This window comes from Gouania willdenowi, chromosome 6, assembly GCF_900634775.1.
Source record: "Gouania willdenowi chromosome 6, fGouWil2.1, whole genome shotgun sequence".
In the NCBI taxonomy this organism is placed as follows: domain Eukaryota; kingdom Metazoa; phylum Chordata; class Actinopteri; order Blenniiformes; family Gobiesocidae; genus Gouania; species Gouania willdenowi.
In genome coordinates, this window is record NC_041049.1 from 53,328,693 (window position 1) to 53,349,575 (window position 20,883).

At 38.6% G+C, this 20,883-nt stretch overlaps 2 protein-coding genes across 2 annotated transcripts in view; both read right to left on the reverse strand.

Annotated features, from left to right (window-relative positions):
* Positions 1-268: 268 nt before the first annotated feature.
* fbxl9 (F-box and leucine rich repeat protein) lies at positions 269-12,146 on the reverse strand. The gene is made up of 11 exons (XM_028450009.1): positions 11,844-12,146; positions 9,928-10,029; positions 8,873-9,007; positions 7,380-7,559; positions 4,857-5,162; positions 4,573-4,789; positions 3,826-3,983; positions 3,514-3,729; positions 2,577-2,789; positions 1,769-1,986; positions 269-1,046 (listed from the first exon to the last, which is right to left on the reverse strand). The coding sequence occupies exons 1-11, from the start codon at positions 11,901-11,903 to the stop codon at positions 860-862; spliced, it is 1,992 nt and encodes a 663-aa protein (XP_028305810.1). The 5' UTR covers positions 11,904-12,146; the 3' UTR covers positions 269-859.
* Positions 12,147-13,572: 1,426 nt separating this feature from the next.
* The window catches only part of LOC114464261 (cyclic nucleotide-gated cation channel beta-1), a 34,363-nt gene continuing 27,052 nt past the window's right edge, over positions 13,573-20,883 (reverse strand). The window contains exons 28-37 of the mRNA XM_028448310.1: positions 20,692-20,756; positions 18,398-18,520; positions 18,169-18,310; positions 17,923-18,082; positions 17,098-17,195; positions 16,928-17,011; positions 16,696-16,814; positions 16,440-16,586; positions 14,693-14,888; positions 13,573-14,596 (exon numbers count right to left, since the gene is read on the reverse strand). Of these exons, the coding sequence (XP_028304111.1) occupies positions 14,378-14,596; positions 14,693-14,888; positions 16,440-16,586; positions 16,696-16,814; positions 16,928-17,011; positions 17,098-17,195; positions 17,923-18,082; positions 18,169-18,310; positions 18,398-18,520; positions 20,692-20,756 (1,353 nt within the window). The 3' untranslated portion in view covers positions 13,573-14,377. The remainder of the gene's footprint in view (positions 14,597-14,692; positions 14,889-16,439; positions 16,587-16,695; positions 16,815-16,927; positions 17,012-17,097; positions 17,196-17,922; positions 18,083-18,168; positions 18,311-18,397; positions 18,521-20,691; positions 20,757-20,883) is intronic.

The window sequence follows — 20,883 nt, forward strand, 5'->3', positions numbered from 1 at the left end:
TTTGATGTGAAAATTATTTGTCAACAGTTCTAGTCTAATATGTTAAGGTTTCATTTTTTCAAATTTACTTTCATCTTCCTACATATTGACTGTACTGCCAGTCTTCGGAGGTGTCTGTTGATCGCTTTGATGTTTTCTTGACTTCCATGTAATAATTCCAGCAAGTTTCATTTCGTCTGCTTTTTGAATAATGAACTTGCTGGAATTATTACGCGGAAGTCAAGAGAAAACATCAAAGCGATCAGCAGACGCTTCTGAAGAAGACTGGCAGTTAACATTTGGGAATATGTTAGGAGATCAAAGTCAATTTCCTGAAAAAAGCTTGTCTGAACGCTGAATAAATTTATGAAATCGTAACATATTATTCAAAAAGAAGACCAAATTAACTTTCTGGAATTGTTTAAGTCTAGGCTATGAGTTTGGGTTTATTTGACAGGAACCATAAACAAAAACAATAGCTCCAAAAGGTGATCATACTTGGATTTTATTCTTCTATAATTTAAAAAGAGAACCACAGAAATCTCCCGTCCTGATTCTTTTTTACCATTTGTTGCATCATTTTTTAACATCAGAATTTTTTAGCAGATCAACGTTACAGCAAAACCTTTTAAAACGTGCAGGAAAGCATCATTAATCAAGGTGAAATGCATTTATATCACAGTTTAATTTAAACTAATCTTCACATTAAGAAAATATTATTGATGGCTTGTGCTGTTAAACCTGTTTCTGTTCTGAAATTAAAACGTGTGCCCTTTGTAAAATTCATAGTAAGTGTCTCACAGAGAAATAAATCTATCTTCCAAAGACGTAGAATGTCTCGGCCGTGAGGCGTTAAAAAGCTTTGGTGATTAGCTTCGTGCTAGCAGCAGCAGCAGCTGTCGTCAGTCAGAGGATGGTCAGTCCCACCTATGAACCTGCTGTTTATGTTTTCCATGGAGGGCAGCTGAGTTTGCAGGTGCTCCACAGTCCTCATGGAGATGTTTTTGCACAGTGAGATATCCAGAGTCCTCAGACGCTGAGAGTGCTGGACCAGGATGAATAAGGACCTGCAGAGAGGAGCGAGTTGTTTACATGCAGATACCAGGGTTGGACTCAATTATAATTATAATTGTGTAATTGATCATTAATTACAATTATGATGCAGTTAAAGCTGAAATCCAGAGTTTCTGAGAAATGTCTCAATGTCCCACCTTAAACAGCTCCACTTCCTCCCCCTGCCTCTGCCAATCTACCAGAAGCCACGCCTCTACTTTTCAGCACGCGCATCACGGAACAAAACAAGTTCACATTGATATAGGTCTATGGGTCAGGTAAGAACCAAAATCATATTTACCTGTTTACTGTTGTGTCGCGCTGCCTTGTTTCCGTGCACAGTTCTGCATTCACTTTGATTGACAGGCTCAAAAACAGGAAGTTGAAGGCTATTGGCTGGGCAAACTCGACGATTGTTTCCATTTGTATAGGGGTCTATAGGACGAAGGAGGGACTTATATACATTAATGTATATGAATGACCACCGGCAGTAGACCATAGTAAAAGACCAGTTAGGTATTTTTATGCATTTAAAAAGAATCATACATAAACATAGATTTCTCAGAAACTCTGGATATCAGCTTTAACGTAGTTGACTTTCAGGGGAAAAATAATAATTTGAATAGTAATTGGATAAAATGTCATTCACTGTAATCATAATTGAAGACATAATTATAATTGAGTAATGTAATTGACCCCAGCACTGTCAGGTGGACTCAGAGACGTACTGACACACCTGTCAGTGATGTTATCACAGCAGGAGAGGGACAGGTGCTGCAGTCTGTGCAGGTGCTGCATGGCGTCTGTTATTCCACGGTCTGTGATCCCTGGGCAGTGACTCAGCATTAGCCGGGTTAGACTGCGGCAGTGCTGGGCTAGGGAGGCCACGCTGGTGTCGGTGATCTCTGGCAGCGAGGAAAGAGAAAGATGTCGGAGATCTGGAAAACGCAGCACCTGTGAATGAAGAGAAGCAGCGTTAACGGCTAGGACGTGGAGGTACGACAGGTGGGGCGCGACAAACAGGAGGACATTTTCAATTTCATGCCAATCTTTCAAAAATGCCTTTCTTCACTGACAATAAAGATCTTTAACACTAAAGACAGAAATGAAAAGATGATTAAATTATTAGACTGCATTAGATATGCGACCGAGAACAAAATGTAATGTGGAAATAATGATGTCGGGATGTACTTCACATGGAGCAGAAAATTATATTATTATGATTATTATTTCCTGTATTTTTGACTGCTGCACTTTTACATTTGTTTTTTTTTGTGTAGGTGATTAGTTTAATCTGGATTTTGAGTTTTGATTTATTCATGAAATATGTTGCTTGCATTATGAAATACTTCCCTGTTAGTTAATTTCATACGTGTACTCGCTGCTTTTCGTTTTCTGAAACTTTTTGTCACAGATTGCAAACAATGTTTTGTTATTACCTGCATTATTACATTTGTTTTTCATGCAGTTTTGTTTTTATTTAATATGAAATATGATGTTACTTGTGAAACTGCTGAAGTCTGAACCCTGTGCTTCTTTCCTACCTGTGTGAGGCTGGAGTCGGTGAGTTTGGTGCAGCCTGAGAGGTCGAGCTCCTGCAGGCGGCTCAGAGCTAAAAGTGAAGCTCCAGCTTTCTGTTTGAAGTGCTCCAGGTCGTTCTGTGTCACCAGTTTAGGTCGCTCCCCAAAAGGCATGGGAGGGGGCTTGAAGAAGCCCATGTTGCCAAAAGTACGAGTAAACTTGGGGCCTTTTTCTTCCTGTAACATCATTTTAAAAACTTTTAAGTACTCGCACATCATGAGAAAGCTCTGTTAAGAGTATGGAACAACGACTCGAAATGTAACAGGACCCGAATTGTTATAAAAAAAAGTGTATTGATATATAACCCAAAATGGTCAATAACGTAACAAAAGTGCTGAGCCCAAAATGTAATGAATAAAAATGTTATTACATTAGGGGCTGTTTCCCCTAACAGTGTAATAATTGTATTACATCAGAGTGAGTCACTGATTTATGGATTAAAGGATTGATTCTCAACTGGTGGGTCGGGACCCAAGAGTGCGTCGCTGACTTGTACTGAATGGGCTGCAGGCAGCCGGTAAAAAATAAATAAATACTTAATTTATAAATACTTAATGTCGCTCATGTTGGACTTGTCTTTTATTTTGAAAGAAACATTTCTTTTGACAGGCGGCACGCTGTGATATGCATGTTGCACAGGAAAATATATAGATTTATGTTTAAAAAAGATGAGATATGTGGCAAAATGTGGGTCCCAGGGTGAGACCAATTGAGGGCTTATTGCTTCAATGTAGGGAGTAGTATCATACCCAAATGCGTATGCGTAAATATATACAGTATATAATATGTATATTGTTGCAACATTTTGGGTTCTATTAACATACATTTTTTTTTATTACATTTGTTATATAACAATTCGGTTCTTGTTACATATCGGGCTCTAACAAGCCCCTCCCTCACCGTCTCCTCCTCAGGCTCACACTCGCTCTGGTGCACCAGTCCCAGCAGCCCCCAGTCAGTGACCTCTCTGCACCAGCCGAGCCGCAGCACTACCAGCTTCTGGAGGTAGGTGGTGACAGCGCGCACTGACACATCAGTCACGTTGATGCAGGATGTCAAGTCTAACTCCCTCAGGGAGTCCCCGAGAAGCTGGCTCAGAGAGAACACGGCCAGATCCTGGAGAGAGACGGAGAGAAGATAAAGAACACGCTCTGTGTTGTTCTTCACTGTGAAGCTCAAACACAGCAAATGTAAGAAGCGACGCAGACGGACTTGGATGTAGGTGCAGCTCCTGAGGTGGAGCTTCTCCAGCTGAGCACCAGCAGCATCGGATCGCTCCAATCCTTTCACCAACTCAGTCCCATTGACGTGAATGCACTCCGACACATCCAAAGTCCTCAGAGAGGACACGGACAGCAGGTCTGCCAGCCCTGAGAACGCATGAAGGATGGAAGGGTTCAGAGAGAGAGAGAGAGAGAGAGAGAGAGAGAGGGAGGTTTGCCAAAAACCCAAGTAGAACTAACACAATAATGCAGAGGTCTTTAACTGGGAGTTGGAAACGTCTTTTTTCTTAAAGATGTTAAACTACCGACTTCAACGGCTGATTACAAAAGAATGAAACGAGCCAGAAACAATTTTTTTTGATGAAAGTAGAGGCTTCAATCTTTCAGAATCTGGTGTCAGATTTCATATAGTCATAGTAGAAAATATTCTGTGGGTCTTTAAAATCAGTCAAAATGCTCAAAAACGGCTGGCACTGAGGGGGGTAGAAAATCTGAGAATGGCTGGCACTGAATGAGTTAAGCTCCCACATGAATGCATACTTCCGACGGGCACTGTACTAGTTAGTAAAATGTCTCAACCAGGTCCAGTGTTTTCTTTGAAAATCTGACCAAAATGATAAATGCAACTTTACAGCTAGAATTAGAATTTGTGTAGGTAAAGTGACAGCTTTAATCTATTGTTGGTTGCTGTTGAGGAACAGAAGCAACATGAGCTGCTGTGGGAATAGTGATGTACCTTTTTCACTGATCTTCCAGTCTTTGGACAGGTACAGGTGTGTCAGTGACCTCAGGCCTCGTGTGATGGCCTCCACTGATCGGCCGGTCAGTTCGGTGCAGCCGCTCAGGTCCAGTGTGTGGAGGTCTGCTTGGTGCTTCACCAGAACTTCCACTGAATAGTCTGTGAGCTCTTTGCATCCTTGTAGAAACAGTTCCTTTAAGGCCAAATCCTGAACCTACAACCAAAGTAATATCAGCACCATCAAAACCAGTATTAAAGCATATCAAGATCATTTTCCTCACCTGCACGACTGTACGCAGAGACTCAGGGGTGATGGAGGTCCTGCTGAGATCCAGAGCTGTGAGTGTGGACTTCTGCTCCATTAACAACCTCCTCAGGTTTCTGAGGGACAGCAGCGCTGACGAGTCCTCAACAGCCCCCACTGGACACCCTCGATACGGGTCAAACTCAAAAGCGATGTGACAGCCGGCCAGCGCGAGCCGGCGGAGGCGCGGAGTGCATCCCGTGAGTCGATTAAAGGTGAGGTCAGACAGGTAGCGTAAGTCTGACAAGTTGAGTTCCTCAAGTCCGCACAGAGCTGACCTGATCTGAAAACAGCAAATAAACAAAATAAAAACATCACCTTCACTGTGGGGCTCCATGTTCACAGTACAAAGCATAAACAGGGTTCCTATGCTTTAGTCAACTAAAGCATAGGAAGCATAAACTTTTTAATGGATGCCATTTGAAATTTAATTTAAGACCAACTTCAAAGTAAACATAATTGGGGGAAAAAAACACCACATCTACTAGATGGGGTTAGGGTCAATTTTTGCTCATGTCTAGTGCAGACGGTGGCCCCCAAGTAAATACACAAAAATATCAGTAAAATACACAAAAAAACAGACCAAAATAATAAAAACCACTGCCAAAACAAAAATGACTACAAAAATAGCCAGAAATCTATAAAACAACAAAAATACAAGAAATAAAAACCATTAAGAAAAGCCATTAGAAAAAACATTTTTCTTAAATTTACATTTTCCGATGTGGTTTATACATACATAAAAAAAAAAAAGTTACCATTTATTTTAAAATGTGACACTAATTACAATCATAAAACAATACTTATGTGTTAAAATTTAAGACTTTTGAAACATTGATTTAAGACATTTTAATGACACCTAAGGCCTTCATTTTAGATTGCTGAATTTAATGCCTTTAAGACTATTTAAGGACCCACAGAAACCCTGATAAAGCAAAAGAAGATAACAGCACAGGTGTCATTCTAGTTCACCAAATAGTTAAAGGTATATAAAAAATTAAGGCTTAATGCTCAATTCCAATATTTTTTAAAAAGTCTGTTTTTTGTGTGCTCGTTCATATTTACACATTAAATGTGTCTTCTATCAGTTCGGAGTATGAACGGAATGCGAACCTGAAGTGACCAGAATGTGCAGAACAGGTCCTGAGGTACTCCGTGCACATGCACTGTTTACGGAAGTAAATATGGAGTCATCTCGTCTCAGCGTGTGTGTGGCACTGATAATGGAATATAATACATATTTATTAATTTTAAGAACTCACTCTTCTTCGACCGTCTACTTTCCTAGTTACGTCCTCCACTGGGGTTTACCCCCTTCCCCCGCCGCTTCGTCTTGGACGCAGAATTATGACGCTGTCGCATTTTGATGACGTAAAGGTCAGATAAAATGCAACCTGGCCGTTCAGACAGCAGTCGCATTGCAAAATATCAGATGCGTATCAGATTTATATCCACATATCCGGGCAGATCACTCTGCTCTCAATTTGCTGGCCTTCTGGAAGTTCCTGACGTGTCTAGAAGTAGAACAGGAACCAGTTTCCAGTCTCAGTACGGGAGGCTGCTACCCTCCCCACCTTAAAGACTAAACTCAAAACATACTTACTGTATATGCTGAAGCATATACCGTATAATAGCATTAACTTAACTGCTAGAGCGGACATGGGCTCGTCCGTCTGGGACACTCTGATGTTCTATCTCTCTATCCTATTCTGTTGGTCCTTCTGTCCACTAATCCCAACCAGTCGAGGCAGATGGCTGCCACCTCTGAACCTGGTTCTGCTGGAGATTTCTTCCTGTTAAAAGGGAGTTGTTTCTTCCCACTGTTCATGTGGATCTTGTTGGGTTTTTTCTTTCTTATTATGAATTTTGTACTTTGATAAGCGCATTGAGATGACTTTGTTGTAATTTGCGCTATACAAATAAAGTTGAATTGAATTGAAAAGAATGCTCACTGAAAAAAAAAAAAAAAACGCAACAAAATATCAGTGTCATGAATCTGTTAACTGGGAGCTACTGAATCGAAGTAAGTCTGTGTTTGTTTGTTTGATCACATGTTGTGCCAGAAATCAATCCAAGACCCTATGTTGTCAAATGAGAACCTTGAACACAGAAATCCAACAAGTGAAAATCAAACAACTCGTGAAAGAATCTTCAGACCTTTCTGTTTTTACTCAGATGCAGACCAGGAGTGTTAAGCATGACAAAGCAATTATGTAGGGCGACCGTGGCTCAGGTGGTAGTCGGACGTCTTCTGAGGTTGGGGGTTCGATCCCAGTACCTGACTATGTGTCGAAGTGTCCTTGGGCAAGACACTGAACCCTAAGTTGCTCCCAGTGGTCGACTAGCGCCTTGCATGGCAGTCCTGTCCCACTGGTGTGTGAATGTGAGAGTGATTGGGTGAATGAGCTAATGTGTAAAGCGCTTTGAGACTGCTTCAGTGTGGTGATAAAACGCTATATAAAATCAAGTCCAAGTCCATTTATGTGTTGTTATGTAATACCTGCTGTCTGTGTTCCTCCCTGGACAGAAAGGCTCCGGACATAAAGAGACTGTCCAGACCTCTGAGGTCCAACCTGCGCAGGGAGGTTAGCTGCGGAAGGAGGGTTAGCAGAGAGGCTTCTGTGATACTGCTGCCAGGGAGAGCCAGGCTCTCCAGTTTGGAGCCCAGACACAAACCCACCTGTAGACATCAAGGAGATCATCACTCACAACAGGAAATCAAGGAGAGACAGAAGTAAAAGCAAGACTGAAATATATTATTACACAATCCAACCAACAGTTGAGAGTTAATAAGTGTATGCAACAAAGTATATTGGTCCAATAAAGATGATTCTTCTTATCCAATATCTGCTGCTGTTTGGAAGTTGGACTGTGACTTGTTTGATAATAGCTGAGTCACATTTAGGTCTTTGTGACTGAAAGCTAAACACAGTGCTTCAGTTTCAGAGCTGAGATGGAGTAAGATAGTCGTAACAAAGCACAGTACAGCAACAGTACTTCTTAGAGAACATGTAACATGACATTTTCTGCAAGCTGTTATTTTTCCTCAGCGTCACTTGCTGTGTGACCAGACTGATATACAATGAAATGGGTTTTTATCTGTGTGTGAAACCTGTACCACAGAGCTAAAAACCACACACTGAGAAGTGAAAGTCACACGGGACATTTGAGCTGAGATTCTGTATACCTTCCTCCTCCACAATGGGGTCACCAGCATAGGAAAGTCACCACAAGAGGATGAGTGTGAGCTTCTTGGTAGTACGATATATTTGACACAATTCCTTTAAAAACGGAGAGTTGCGGCCTTCACCTTCAACTTGTTTCAAAATTATTTACTGTAGCTCCCTTTTATATCAATCTTTTACATGATTTATTTGCATTGTAAGCAAGTAGGTAAGTAAGTAACATGTAATGTATAGCACTTCTCACAGACAGCAGTCATTGGTCACAAGGAACAATGCAGAGAAATAGCTCCATATGATGAAACCATAGTGGGGAATCTTTTATTTTCAGTAAAGACTATCAACAAATAAAATATAGAAAGTGTCTAGTTGTACGGTTGCCATATGGACAACCGCCGGTGCTATTGGTACGGTTACCAAAGTACAATTTTGTAGCGTCTTAAGCGTTAGGGTTAGGTTTAGGGTTAAGTTATAACCCAATATCGCTACAATTTTTAGATTTAGGGTTAAGGCTAGGTTTAGGATAAGATTTAGTCTTAGACTCGCGACCTGAACTGGCCAATGACTGACCTATCACATGACCTGAACTGGCCAAATAGGGGTGCTGCGTACGGATAGAATGTCGGTATATTGATAGGGCAACCATACGGATAGCCACTGCCTAGAATATATTAATTACAGAATTGTTTAACTGAAATTGAGAAGCGATTGTATTTTAATCCTGTGGAGTATTTATCATTAAAAACAGAAATAATTTGATTATAGGAAGTGTTTTTTGGAAGAAAAAAAACTATAGTGATATAAAATGTACCTCCAACAGCAGCAATCTGGAGACACTGAAGCCATCGAGCTGGCTGATTATCAGGCTGCAGCGAGACTTGTTGCCCAGACAACGGACCAGCTCTAAGGAGGAGGCTGAGGCCGGGAAGCAGAAGGTGACGTTCCTCTGCAGGGAGGAACACAAGAGATGAGAGCTGAGTCATGTGTCCGAACTAGGGTTGCAAAGGGGTGGAAAATATTCAGCAAATTTCCACGGGAATTTAAGCCCAGGAATTTTCGGAATCATTAATAATAAAAGATATTCACTGAAATTATTTACTTGAATTAACCATACATTCAGAGTAATTTTAAATAGCTGATGCTGATATTTTAGTTGATATTAAAATATATTTTTCAAACTACATTTAACATTCCTGTTAAGGGACAAGCTTTAATTTTCTACTGTTTTTGGGTGTAATTGTATTATTTTGCATGGATGATAATATTTATGAATATGATACAGTATGTTTTATCTGGTTAATTCTAATAAATAATTAGAATGAAAAGTTTATGTTTTTGAATAAATTCCCAAAGTTCCCGTGAAAATGTACCCGAAATCTTCTAACCCTTTGCCACCCTAAACTAAAGATCCACAGTCGTCCCTCTTAAGTCATTATTATGTAGTGATAAACCAATACATTGGCCGGCCGATATTATCGGCTGTTTTTTTTTGTTTTTTACGTGTATCGGCATCGGCCGATGCGGGCCGCTGCGTTCGCAGATCCGCATTATGTACAGAGAGCAGAAATATTTACTTGGTCTTGTTCTACATCACCTGTTTTTAATATTTGTAAAAAAATGTTTTACTTATTGTCTTTCTACCTCACTTTTGTTTATTTCAATAAATGTTCCTTTTTAAAAAAATTGAAATTTGTACCATTTGTTGTCATAATTGTGTAATTTTTATTATGCAAATTGAGGGAGCAAAAGTAGTATCGGCTCCAAATATCTGCTCAAGAAAATCGGCAGTCCGTATCGGTCATCGGCTAAGCTATCCCTATTATTATGCATTAGAATTCATTGTGTTCATGCGCAAGGAGAAACTACCTGAAAGCTCAGGTCCTGACTGGCAGAGTACCAGCTGCGACACACCAGGGAGGCTTCCTTTCTGTCTGAGGCATGAAGGAAACTTAAGATGTAAACTATGATCTACAACAAGAGGAAAAGTAAAGTAGAATGGATTAGATTACATGGACACCTTGAAATAGAAAAAAGGTCTCTGAAATAACACCAAATAATAAGATCAAGGACACAAACAAACAGCAACTGTGTGTAAATGTGCACAATTATGTGTGATTTTGAGACAGAAATACAATTTCAACAAAATTAAGATACAATTCAGAAACTGTCTTCTTCTCAGTTAATGGGTGGGCACACTGTAAATTCTTAGTTTGATCAGATGAATACTTGAAATTGGGGGGGGGGGGGGGGGGGGGGGGATCTGTTGGTTTTCGTGCGTCCTTATTTTTCCTCCATTTTCAGCTTCCAATATCTCAGGAACTACATCATATAGGAACTATTTTAACTATTTTAATTGGCCCATAAGCGCATGTGGGAATGTAAGAAAAAATCTGATCTCTGTTTTAATTTATAGTATAAAGGTTCCTCTTTCTTGGGATGTGAAACAATGTCTTATATGCATTTATTGTTGACTAGATTTTCACTAGTAACATAAAAAACATAAAAAGCGTTGCATCAGATAATCATTTATTTTTGAAAACACAATAATAAGTATGAACAAATTTCTCCTGTTCGACATTTTCTCTTTTTTGGGGTGTTTTTTTTTTTTAGCACCGAAGTGCGTGGGATGTCCTGAAAACACATCTTGGCACGCACAAAAAGGTCAAATGTCTTGACTTAAAACAATCTTAAAGGCACAAAAATACATTGATGTGAATAAAATGTAGAGATCGACCAATATATCGGGCCGATATATGGACTTTTTTTTTTATATCGACCAATTTCATTTTTTTTTTTACATTTTATTTAGTACTTTAGAGTAGCCATTAGAAAGAACATAAAAAACATCCATTCAGATGTATGAATATACAACAACAACAACAACAAAAAGTAATAATAACAGCATGTGCATGGGAGAGGGAGAAGCCAATAGACATAGCCAATAGGCAATAGAAATAAAAAGCTGATATATTAGGATAAGGATATAATATAATAGTGCCTGCTCAAATATTATACTATTATATCATTAATAGGAGAAGGATTTTTGTTTTACTTGGTTGTGTACGGGTATATTTAAAGTTCAATAAATGTTAACAGTTCTATTGCTGTATTAAATGTAATTTCTAATATATACATTTATATTATGTGAGTGTTTCAATTGTCTTCATAATCAATATGCGTTAAAAAAAAAAAAGTATATAGGCCTCAAATATCAACTTTAGATATTACGGAAGCTTATTGCATTCACTTGATTAAAAAAAAAGTTCCTGTTTTAAGAGTACTTTACTCATAAAAACAGGATTTATTTTACTCGTGAAAACAGAAACTTAACTCATAAAAACCAAAACTTTTCTCATAAAAACAGAAACTTTTTTTGTATTCAAGTGAATTCAATAAGCTTCCGCAAGATATCGGCCATATATCGGCTGAATGTTTTATTTATTTATTTATTTATTTATTTATTTAATCGGTATCTGCATTGGCCTTTGAAAATCACATATCGGTAGACCTCTAATAAAATGTAGAAGAAAATCACACGGATTATAAAAGTAAGAATTACAGAAGTAAGAACAGGAAGTCATGACAAAAACCAGGGGAAAAAACCCAAAATAATCAGAAAACTTCAAGAAAAAAACCACATGTTGCAATGTACAGAAATAACAAACATTTTAAGAACAAAAACTATCAGGACTCAAAAGAAGAATAACAGCAGAAACTAAATAAAATAAACAGAGTTAATAAGTCACGGTTTTAAATACAATGTGACAGAAAAGTGAGCTCACCTCCACAGGTAGCTCAGGTGTTCTCAGCTCTGCATCGCTGTCCATCTCTATCCACACCATGACAGCTCCAGCTCACACACCTAAACTAGCTAGCAGCACGTCTTCATAATCCTGTCTAAATTTAGCTTTAAAACCACTTCCATTTACTGTAAGCTCGCCTCATAATCACCAGTCAGCTAATTATTATTATTTACTTTGTGATAAGACAGCGTCAGAAAGCGTTTTCGCCTGTATTTTCATTATTTGTTCTAATTCCAGCCTCTGACTGTGCACTAGTGGAATTCTTTAGCTTCCTGTCGGCGAGCAATGCGCGCGCAGTCAATCAGCTGCTCTATGACGTCAGAGATTAGAGGATTTTGGGAAATGTTGTTTAAAGTGCAAAACGTAACACGATGGCACTCACAAAATCCTGCAATTGTTGTTTTTTGGTATGACTATGGATCCTTCTGGGTCTGAAAATAAATAAAACTACCAAATTGGCCCAAATTAAATACAATTTTGGCCACAAAACCTATGTACGTGAAGATCCTACAAGGGTTTGTATTTCTTTGTTTTTATTTTCAATTAACATTTTGTTCAATATTTTCATTGTCTTTTGATATTGATTTTTGTGTACTTTGTCGTTATATATAAAAGATTAATTGTGCATTTTGTCTTCTTATTTTATAAAAGATAAGCTAAGTCTTTATTGTCACTGCATAATCTTACAAAATACAACATACATACCTAAGTGAACCACAGTCCCCCTAGATGCAAATTACATTTCATTCACACACAATATATAGATAAATAAGTAAATAAATAATTAGGATAAAAAAGGGAAAACAGGCAATTCATTGATCATTTTTCAGAATAAAAACAATATGAATAATAAATAATAAAAGCAGTTGAGTGTGAGTCTGTCAGGCGTAAGCTGTTTTCATTCAGAAGTGATATTTCAGTTAGTTATAGGTGGTTTGCAACTGACGACACATATCCCATGATCCTCTCCGATTTGCTTGGATTCGCCATCTCTTTTGAGTACAGCCGCATAACAACACATCTTCAATGGCGGATTCATGTGATTTTTCCCGAATTTATCAAGGTATCGGAGTAAAATAGAGGAGTGCGGTGGGGTTGAACCCTACAGCAATTTGTTAAAATTTGAGGACGATGAAGGCACTTGGCCGAGTGTAAATTACTCAATGAGTCTGTTTTTTTCACACAAACTACTAGTTTGATGTAAAGCTGTCCTTACATAGTGCGTTGCAGAGTTGCAGACTGCACCTTTAAGATCAAATTGGCCTGTAATGGCACCTGAATGAAAATGAGTTGGACACCCCCTGGTTTAGACTCATATTACTAAATATCAGGGAGAAATGAAGCCAATTCTAGTGCAAGACAGAGAACACATTTACCAATATAAATATGAAATCACCAATTATAAAGATGGAGGAACAAAATGAAGATCTAAGCTGTGGTTTTTTCCTCGTTTAACCACATTTAACTTTAAAAATAGGAAACTGAGATTGATAATGAGTGTGACAGAAACCCCACTGGCCTTCGCTAAAGAATTCTATGAGTGAGGAAATTGTTATGTTTCTGCAGATACACCAACAATAAAGCCAGATTTATTCATGGTAAAACATTTATTTTTACAAAATTCACAGATTTCATAGAGACATGGATTATACCTTTGTTCATAGCTCCATCAACACAGAATAAATCAACTCTACAGATTTTAGGGCAGTGTTGTTAGCTGGTTTGGGGCCTCATCTAGGCAGAATAATTATACACATACAAGTAAATCAATGTAGGTGACTGGGTCACAAAAAACAAATAAACAAAAATCCAAACAACAACAATTCAATAATCTGTGTCACTAGAACCTTTTTACACATCCCGACAGTAGGGACATTTACATCATGATGTACATTAAATAAGAATTTTTACATTATTATACAAAAATGACCAATAATTTACAAAATGCAAAGCAATACCAACAAAATGTGCATGTATGGGTTAATCGTTATTGATACACTGACTGCGTTGCTGAATACTACTGCTCTTCAACATGACTTGATAAATCTACAATTAAATATCTTGACAGAAACATATCAACCTAAATTAATAGTAGGCTATCTTTTTACACCTTTCATTTTTCTAGATGGAACGGCATAATTTCATCCAAAGCAGCATAAAAAACATTTGAATTTTTAGCTACTCAAACTAAGACTAAAGTCATAAATATAAGGCATGAATGTGTAAACAGTCGGCAAACAACAGCATAAACAGCTTTTTCCTTTGTAAACTGCAGTTTTGTGGTAATGAACCATCTCTGATGAGGCGGAAACAATACACAAACCCACCTTAGACAAGTGTAATGGCTGAATAATCGACACGGATGATGAAACTGAAAATGATTAGGAAGAACTTGAAGTCGGAATTATTTTCAAGAAGGGAATGTTTACATATCCACTACAGAATGGATCACAGTTGTACCCTGATCATTTGATGTAAGACTGCATCGCTTAAAAAAAAATGTAAAGAAATGCTCACATCTTCTTTTCTTCTCTCTTGCCTTGCACATTCCCTTCATCCTCACTGTCGCTGTGGCATTGAGACACAAACGGAGGCATTGCTGTGGGTCGGCTACGAGAAGCAGAGCGAAATGTGCTGGGACTGGCAGGGACAGGCGACGGTGTGTCTGTATCTCTATCTGGTCCAGAGCTGGAGGCAGGAGATGGAGGAGGCAAGGAAGACGAGATGGAAGGCTGAAGAGAGGTGAGAGGAGAGGAAGCGTTCAGGCATGTTACACATTGGCTAAAAAGACACGCAGAGTTTAGTTTTCAATTGTTTTGCACGTTTACCTGTAATGAGATACTGGACTTGGTGGTCTTCTTGACTTTTGCTAGTGCTCCTTTGAGTCCAGAGGTTTTCACAGTCATCTCGATTGCTGCTCTCAGCAGTTTGGGAGTTTCGGTTCTGACTGGAGCTGCAGGTATCTGAGAGGTTTCCTTCGTCTCTTCTTTTGGCTCAGGTTTCTTTCCTTTATTAAGCATTTTCCTATCGTTTTGCAAAAAATACATAGAGACGATTAACGACAGCTAAAAACCTTTTAGAAAGCAGCATGTAATTAAAATTGAAGACGATCAACCAAAAAGACCAGAACACAAATAACAAGAGCAGATATTTACCAAGCACCAAATCTCTTTTTTGCCAGATATTAGCAGTTATCTGGATCTGTGATCCTGATCATGGTACCATGATCATTCACACTTTAAAGAGTTGGTAGAAATGTCTATCCCCAGTAACTCCAAATGTATGGGCAGTGCACCCCCATGTTTTAGAACAATCCTGATGAAATGCGCAATTCTGGAACCTGTATGAAAAACACTTGGTGCGGTAATTGATGAACCAACCCGACATAACTGATTGAAATTTTGTAGAGATCGGTTCATTATGAACCAAGAAGATAATTTTTGAAATTTCGGCAATGATGAAAGACAGGGGAATTTTATATTTATTTATTTATTTTTATTTCATTTTATTAGATGGATAGGGAATTTCAGATTTTTCAAACTGATCCAGAATCAGTGTATTGATCCAAAATTAAATCTATCATGGAGTTAGAAGGAAAACCCATTAAAGCTGCAGTATGTAAGGTTTTTTTTTTTGGCATCCGTTGGTCAAAAATCCTTGATAATCTTTGATCATATTGTAATCCAAGTGTTCTGAGTGGACTGTAAAATGACATTTATAAATCCAGGAGCGTGACGCTGGATGTCAGCTAATAAGAGATCTTTTTACAAACAGCTGTGCTCCATGAGCTGTTTTGAGCGTTACTATTGGCTTCTCGACGGAAGTCAGGCGCATTCACGGACCATCGGTACTAAAAGTGTACGGACGACCCAGCAGAAGTCTCCATCATTAGACACAACAGTTACACAGCACATCAAGAGAAAAAAGGCAGACTGAGGTGGAGAAGCAACAGAAACATGCTCGGGAGGAACAGACCGCTTTGCGTCTGCCACACACACTGGTGTCAGAGGGAGAGCCTTAACAGACGGAATAACTTGCTTGTAAACTTAAGAGTAGCTTATCCAAGGTAAATTAATTTTACAGTCTGGATGCGGAGTGATGGTTGTCACTCTGCCATGAGCGGCAGCTGGGTTCAGTACAGCCCACTGTGTTATCTTCTGCAGGGGGCGAGCTGATGGCCGCTGCTCGGGGCAGTAATACAGTTTAATACGTGCATTCATGTCAGAGTCCCTAAAACACCAGAAAACTCTTCACTAACACAAGATAAAGTCCATACATTTGTCACTAGTCTCTATTGAGAAAAAAGTCGCATTCACAAAAGACACCGGTAAAAGGTTTCAGAGACAGAGCGGATTCTATAAACTGCAGCTTTAAGTACTGTAATTTCCGGACTATAAGCCGCTACTTTTTTCTCACTCTTTGAACCCTTTACAACCCGGAAATTAAGGTACTTTTGACGTAATCCTGCTAACAGACAAATGATTAAAGGCCAGTGAAAATATGACCTCCTTGGAGCAGGTAAATATTGTAAAATGTCTGGCATTCTGCTGACTAAGGGGGAATCTTATGTTTCACCTGGCTCTCTTGCGGAGCTGTTTCTTGGACTCGGGATAGTGGACCAGGATGTCATTTAGATCTTTTTTGTCTAGAATGAACAGATTGGCGAAACCATGTGCGATGACGTTGGCCGTACGCCTGTTGCCTCCACCGACTGAAAGCAAGCTGTAAATCAGAAAAAAACAGGGGAAAACAAACATCTTTCATTTTTCCCATCATCACCAAGGGATCAAAGCCTCTGTCTCATTTTAAATGTGACCATGGTATTCTTTACCTGATTTCTCCAAAGACAGATCCTGCTCTGAGAGTGACAAACACCGTCCTCCCATCTGGACCCCCAACCACCTGCACCTCCCCCGCCTTTATGATGTACATCTCTCGACCGACCTCGCCCTGAACACGTCAAGAAATGTTTCAAGAAGATGAAAAGGAAGAATGATGTGAGGCAGATGAAATAATAATATAAAAATGAATGTATAACACTAGCAAACAAGAAGCAAAAATACTTTTTTGCAGACATAATCCCCTGGTAGGTAGACCACGGAGCGCAAGCTTTTCAGCATATCAAAAATCATCTGTCTGTCACAATCCTGTCAGGAGGGACAAACAGTGAGAAAAAGACTTCAGTCTTTACGGTCAGCACATGTTTTTAAACAATTAAATGATTATTTCTTACCTGAAAAAGTGGCACTTTGCTAACAATGGAGTAGTTGACGTCCACGGCTATGTCCAGGCGCATTTTGTCCGGCAGCTGTGTCAGCAGCTCTTGCTCATCTGAATGACAAAGAATTCAGGGTTATGTTTGAAAATAACCTCAGTGCTTTCTTTACATAAACACATGTCAGGGTTTGGGTAAATTACATTTTTCAGTTACAATTAAGTTCTCAATTATCCATGTTCAATTACAATGAAATTACAATTACAGTGACCAGCATTTCTTCCAATTACAATTAAATTACAATAGTTTTTTTTTTTTAATCCTCAGAAAGTCAATTTTAATTATGTTCTCAATTACTATAGATAAATTAAAGTTAATCACAATTACTGAGCCTGAAATAAATAAATAAATAACCTAACTTCCACTTGTGTTAGCTTTCTGTTAGCATCTCTTATGATAACTGGTCCTAAATCAGCTGTAAAATACACTTACATGTATATCTATCATCTATGTCAGTATGCCCCTGGATTTTTATTTTTTTTCAAATGGTATTATATGGGAAAGCTTGATATGAGGAAACATATTTTAATAATTGTTAGCTACATATGTGTAGAACTGTAACATGGTTCCCCAGTTTTGCGTTAAAATATAATTGATCATTTCATAGAATTTTTGAGGCATTTACAATTGCAAAATCAATTATCTAAACTCAATTACAATTTAATTACAATTACGACAGCAACAGACTTTTAAACATCATAATCATAATTAATTATCAATTTTTCAATTACAATTGTAATTGACCTCAACTGCAGGTATATACTGTATGGCATCCCTGCTTACCCAGCATGCCTTGGGATTGCCAGGTGTAATTGTACCAGGTCTTGACGCGGTTTTGAACATCTTTGGGGATGCGATAGTAGGACATGTATTTGATGGTGTTGTCCATACACGTGCGGTAATACGTCTGACCTGCTGTGGCTGCACCCACTACATCCCGCATCTGACAAACAAAAGAAGAGATACCAATAAGTTTAAAGATCGTCCTTTCTTTCATTGGACAGCTGTTGATCCTCATGCCTGGCCCACCTGTCCTATCATGATAGAGAAGGCAAAGACTCCAACAAAGTAGTTTATGAGTTGAAAGACAATCTCAAAGAGGGTGGTGGGGTCAGGGAGCCCACCAATGGTGATCAGGGTCTTCACCGCAAAGTAGTAACATCGTATGTAACTGTGTAGAAGAAAAAAAAGACCAAAATAATGTAATTACTCTTTAAGTCTGCTCATTACTGGAACTGGGAGAGTTGATCTCACCCACCTGTTGCCCTCTCCATTGTACACCCACTGAGTGGATCCAAGTCCATTGAAGGCAGAGCCCCAGTAGTAAAGACACGCGTTACAGTGCAGGCAATAGAGAAGGTAGGTGGTGGTTCGGATCACTCTGAGAAGCACAAATGTTTCAGTTAGAACAACTTCTTATTTCAATCCTTATTTCAGAAGTTCTTAAACTTTTTGGATCCAGGTACCTCGTACAGGGGAGAAAATATTTCAAGGACCACCTTATAGTTCTCACATCGATTAAACAATTTACTGCTATTTGTACCCCATTGGAATTATCTATCTTCAATGTTTTGACTTTTGATCTTAAAGGGTACACATACTAGTTTTGTATATACTGTATCATAAGTATTACCGATAAATAAAGGCAGTGGCTGTCCATATGGTTGCCGTATCAATATATCAACATTCTATCCGTACGCAGCGCTCCTATTTGGCCAGTTTAGGTCACGTGATAAGTCAGTCAATGGCCAGTTTAGGTAGCGTGACAAAGACTAAACCTTACCCTAACCCTAACCCTAACCCTAAGACACTACATACTTGTACTTTGGTAACCGTACCAATAGCACTGGTGGTTGTCCATACGGCAATTGTACAAATAGACACTTTCTATAATTTATTTGTTGATAGTCTTTACTGAAAATAAAAGATTCCCCACTATGGTTTCATCATGTGGAGCTAGTTCTCTGCATTGTTCATTGTGAGGTGACTGCTAATATGATATTCATTTTATGCAATATTCCTTTTCACTTAAGGCTGAGTATTGCCTTCGTCATGCTGCTGAACACATGGTTTCACACTCCAAATTCAGTCGCCCTTTGAAGACCTGCTGTTTGCATGTGATATTGTCTTGTGACCCTTGAAAGCACCCAGTTCACATGCCTGCTCTTTCTCCAATTCCAGCTTCATGCTATAAATGAATCTAACTCAGGCCTTTGTTCATTGATATATGGGAGTCTTACCACCATAATGGACAATTGTTGCTTCTTTTCTTTGTGTCCCAGTGAAGGGTAATTTAGTTATCATATGATGTCTGAAAACTTTGTGAGAGATATAAGCACCTCTCTCCTGTTTTTGCTTCAGAGCATGATTTGACCCCAGTTGCTGTCACAGGGTTCCTGTCCCTACCCTGGTTTTTGATTCTGCTTGTTTTAATAAACTTTGTATTATTATGCGAGCCAGTTTCACCAAAGACTTTTTTCCACACTACACCTCTTTTTTACCATTCACATCATCACCTTTGGTTACAATTGTAACCAATGACTACTGTCTGTGAGAAGCGCTATGAGAAGTGCTATACAAATAAAGCTTACTTACTTACTTACTGACCTACTTGCTTACAATGCAAATAAATCATGTAAAAGATTGATATAAAAGGGAGCTACAGTAAATAAATTTGAAACAAGTTGAAGGTGAAGGCCGCAACTCTCCGTTTTTAAAGGAATCGTGTCAAATATATCGTACTACCAAGAAGCTCACACTCATCCTCTTGTGGTGACTTTCCTATAGTGGTGACCCCATTGTGGAGGAGGAAGGTATACAGAATCTCAGCTCAAATGTCCGTGTGACTTTCACTTCTCAGTGTGTGGTTTTTAGCTCTGTGGTACAGGTTTCACACACAGATAAAAACCCATTCCATTGTACATCAGTCTGGTCACACAGCTTACGTCACGTGATAGGTCAGTCATTGGCCAGTTCAGGTCACGTGACTAAGACTAAACCTAACCGTAAACCTAAAAATTGTTGCAATGTTGGGTTATAACCAAACCCTAAGCCTAAACCTAACCCTAACCCTAACCCTAACCGTAAGATGCTATGTACTTATACTTCGGTAACCGTACAAATGGCACTGGGGGTTGTCCGTATGGCAACCGTACAAATACACTTTCATAAATAAATTATTTGTGCATGATTTTCATAGCCATTGCACTTCACAGTGGTACAGCAGTGCGTAATGCCCAGTATCCATGAACTGTACATATAATGTATGTTTGTTTTATTGATGCATTGTTCCTGATATGTAGTTATACACTTTTTTAATGATACACCATAGATAATAGTTTTAAAATATATATACAATAATTTCACGGACCCTCAAGCTATGGCTCAAGAGCTCAAGATAATTTAACACAAAAAATTTAATAATTGAGATGTTATGGTTAGGATTTAAAAAATTTTTAAATCAATATTTAAAAGATACAAGACCTGGAGCTACTGTAATGATGTGTTTTTGTTGTTTTTAAAGAAGCTAAAATGACAATATTTATAGCTGACCTGTAGATATAAGCTTTGGTCAAAATGGCCTCCAGTCGCTCATTGAATTCAAAGAAGGAGTGGATCTGTTGAGAACAGTGAAGAATAGAAGAATTATTGTAAAGTCTCATTCAAAATGTACTCTTTAGAGAAGATAAAACTGTGACATTGGTCTAGGTAGTCTGATTGTTCAAGTTTTTAAATATGCAGTTG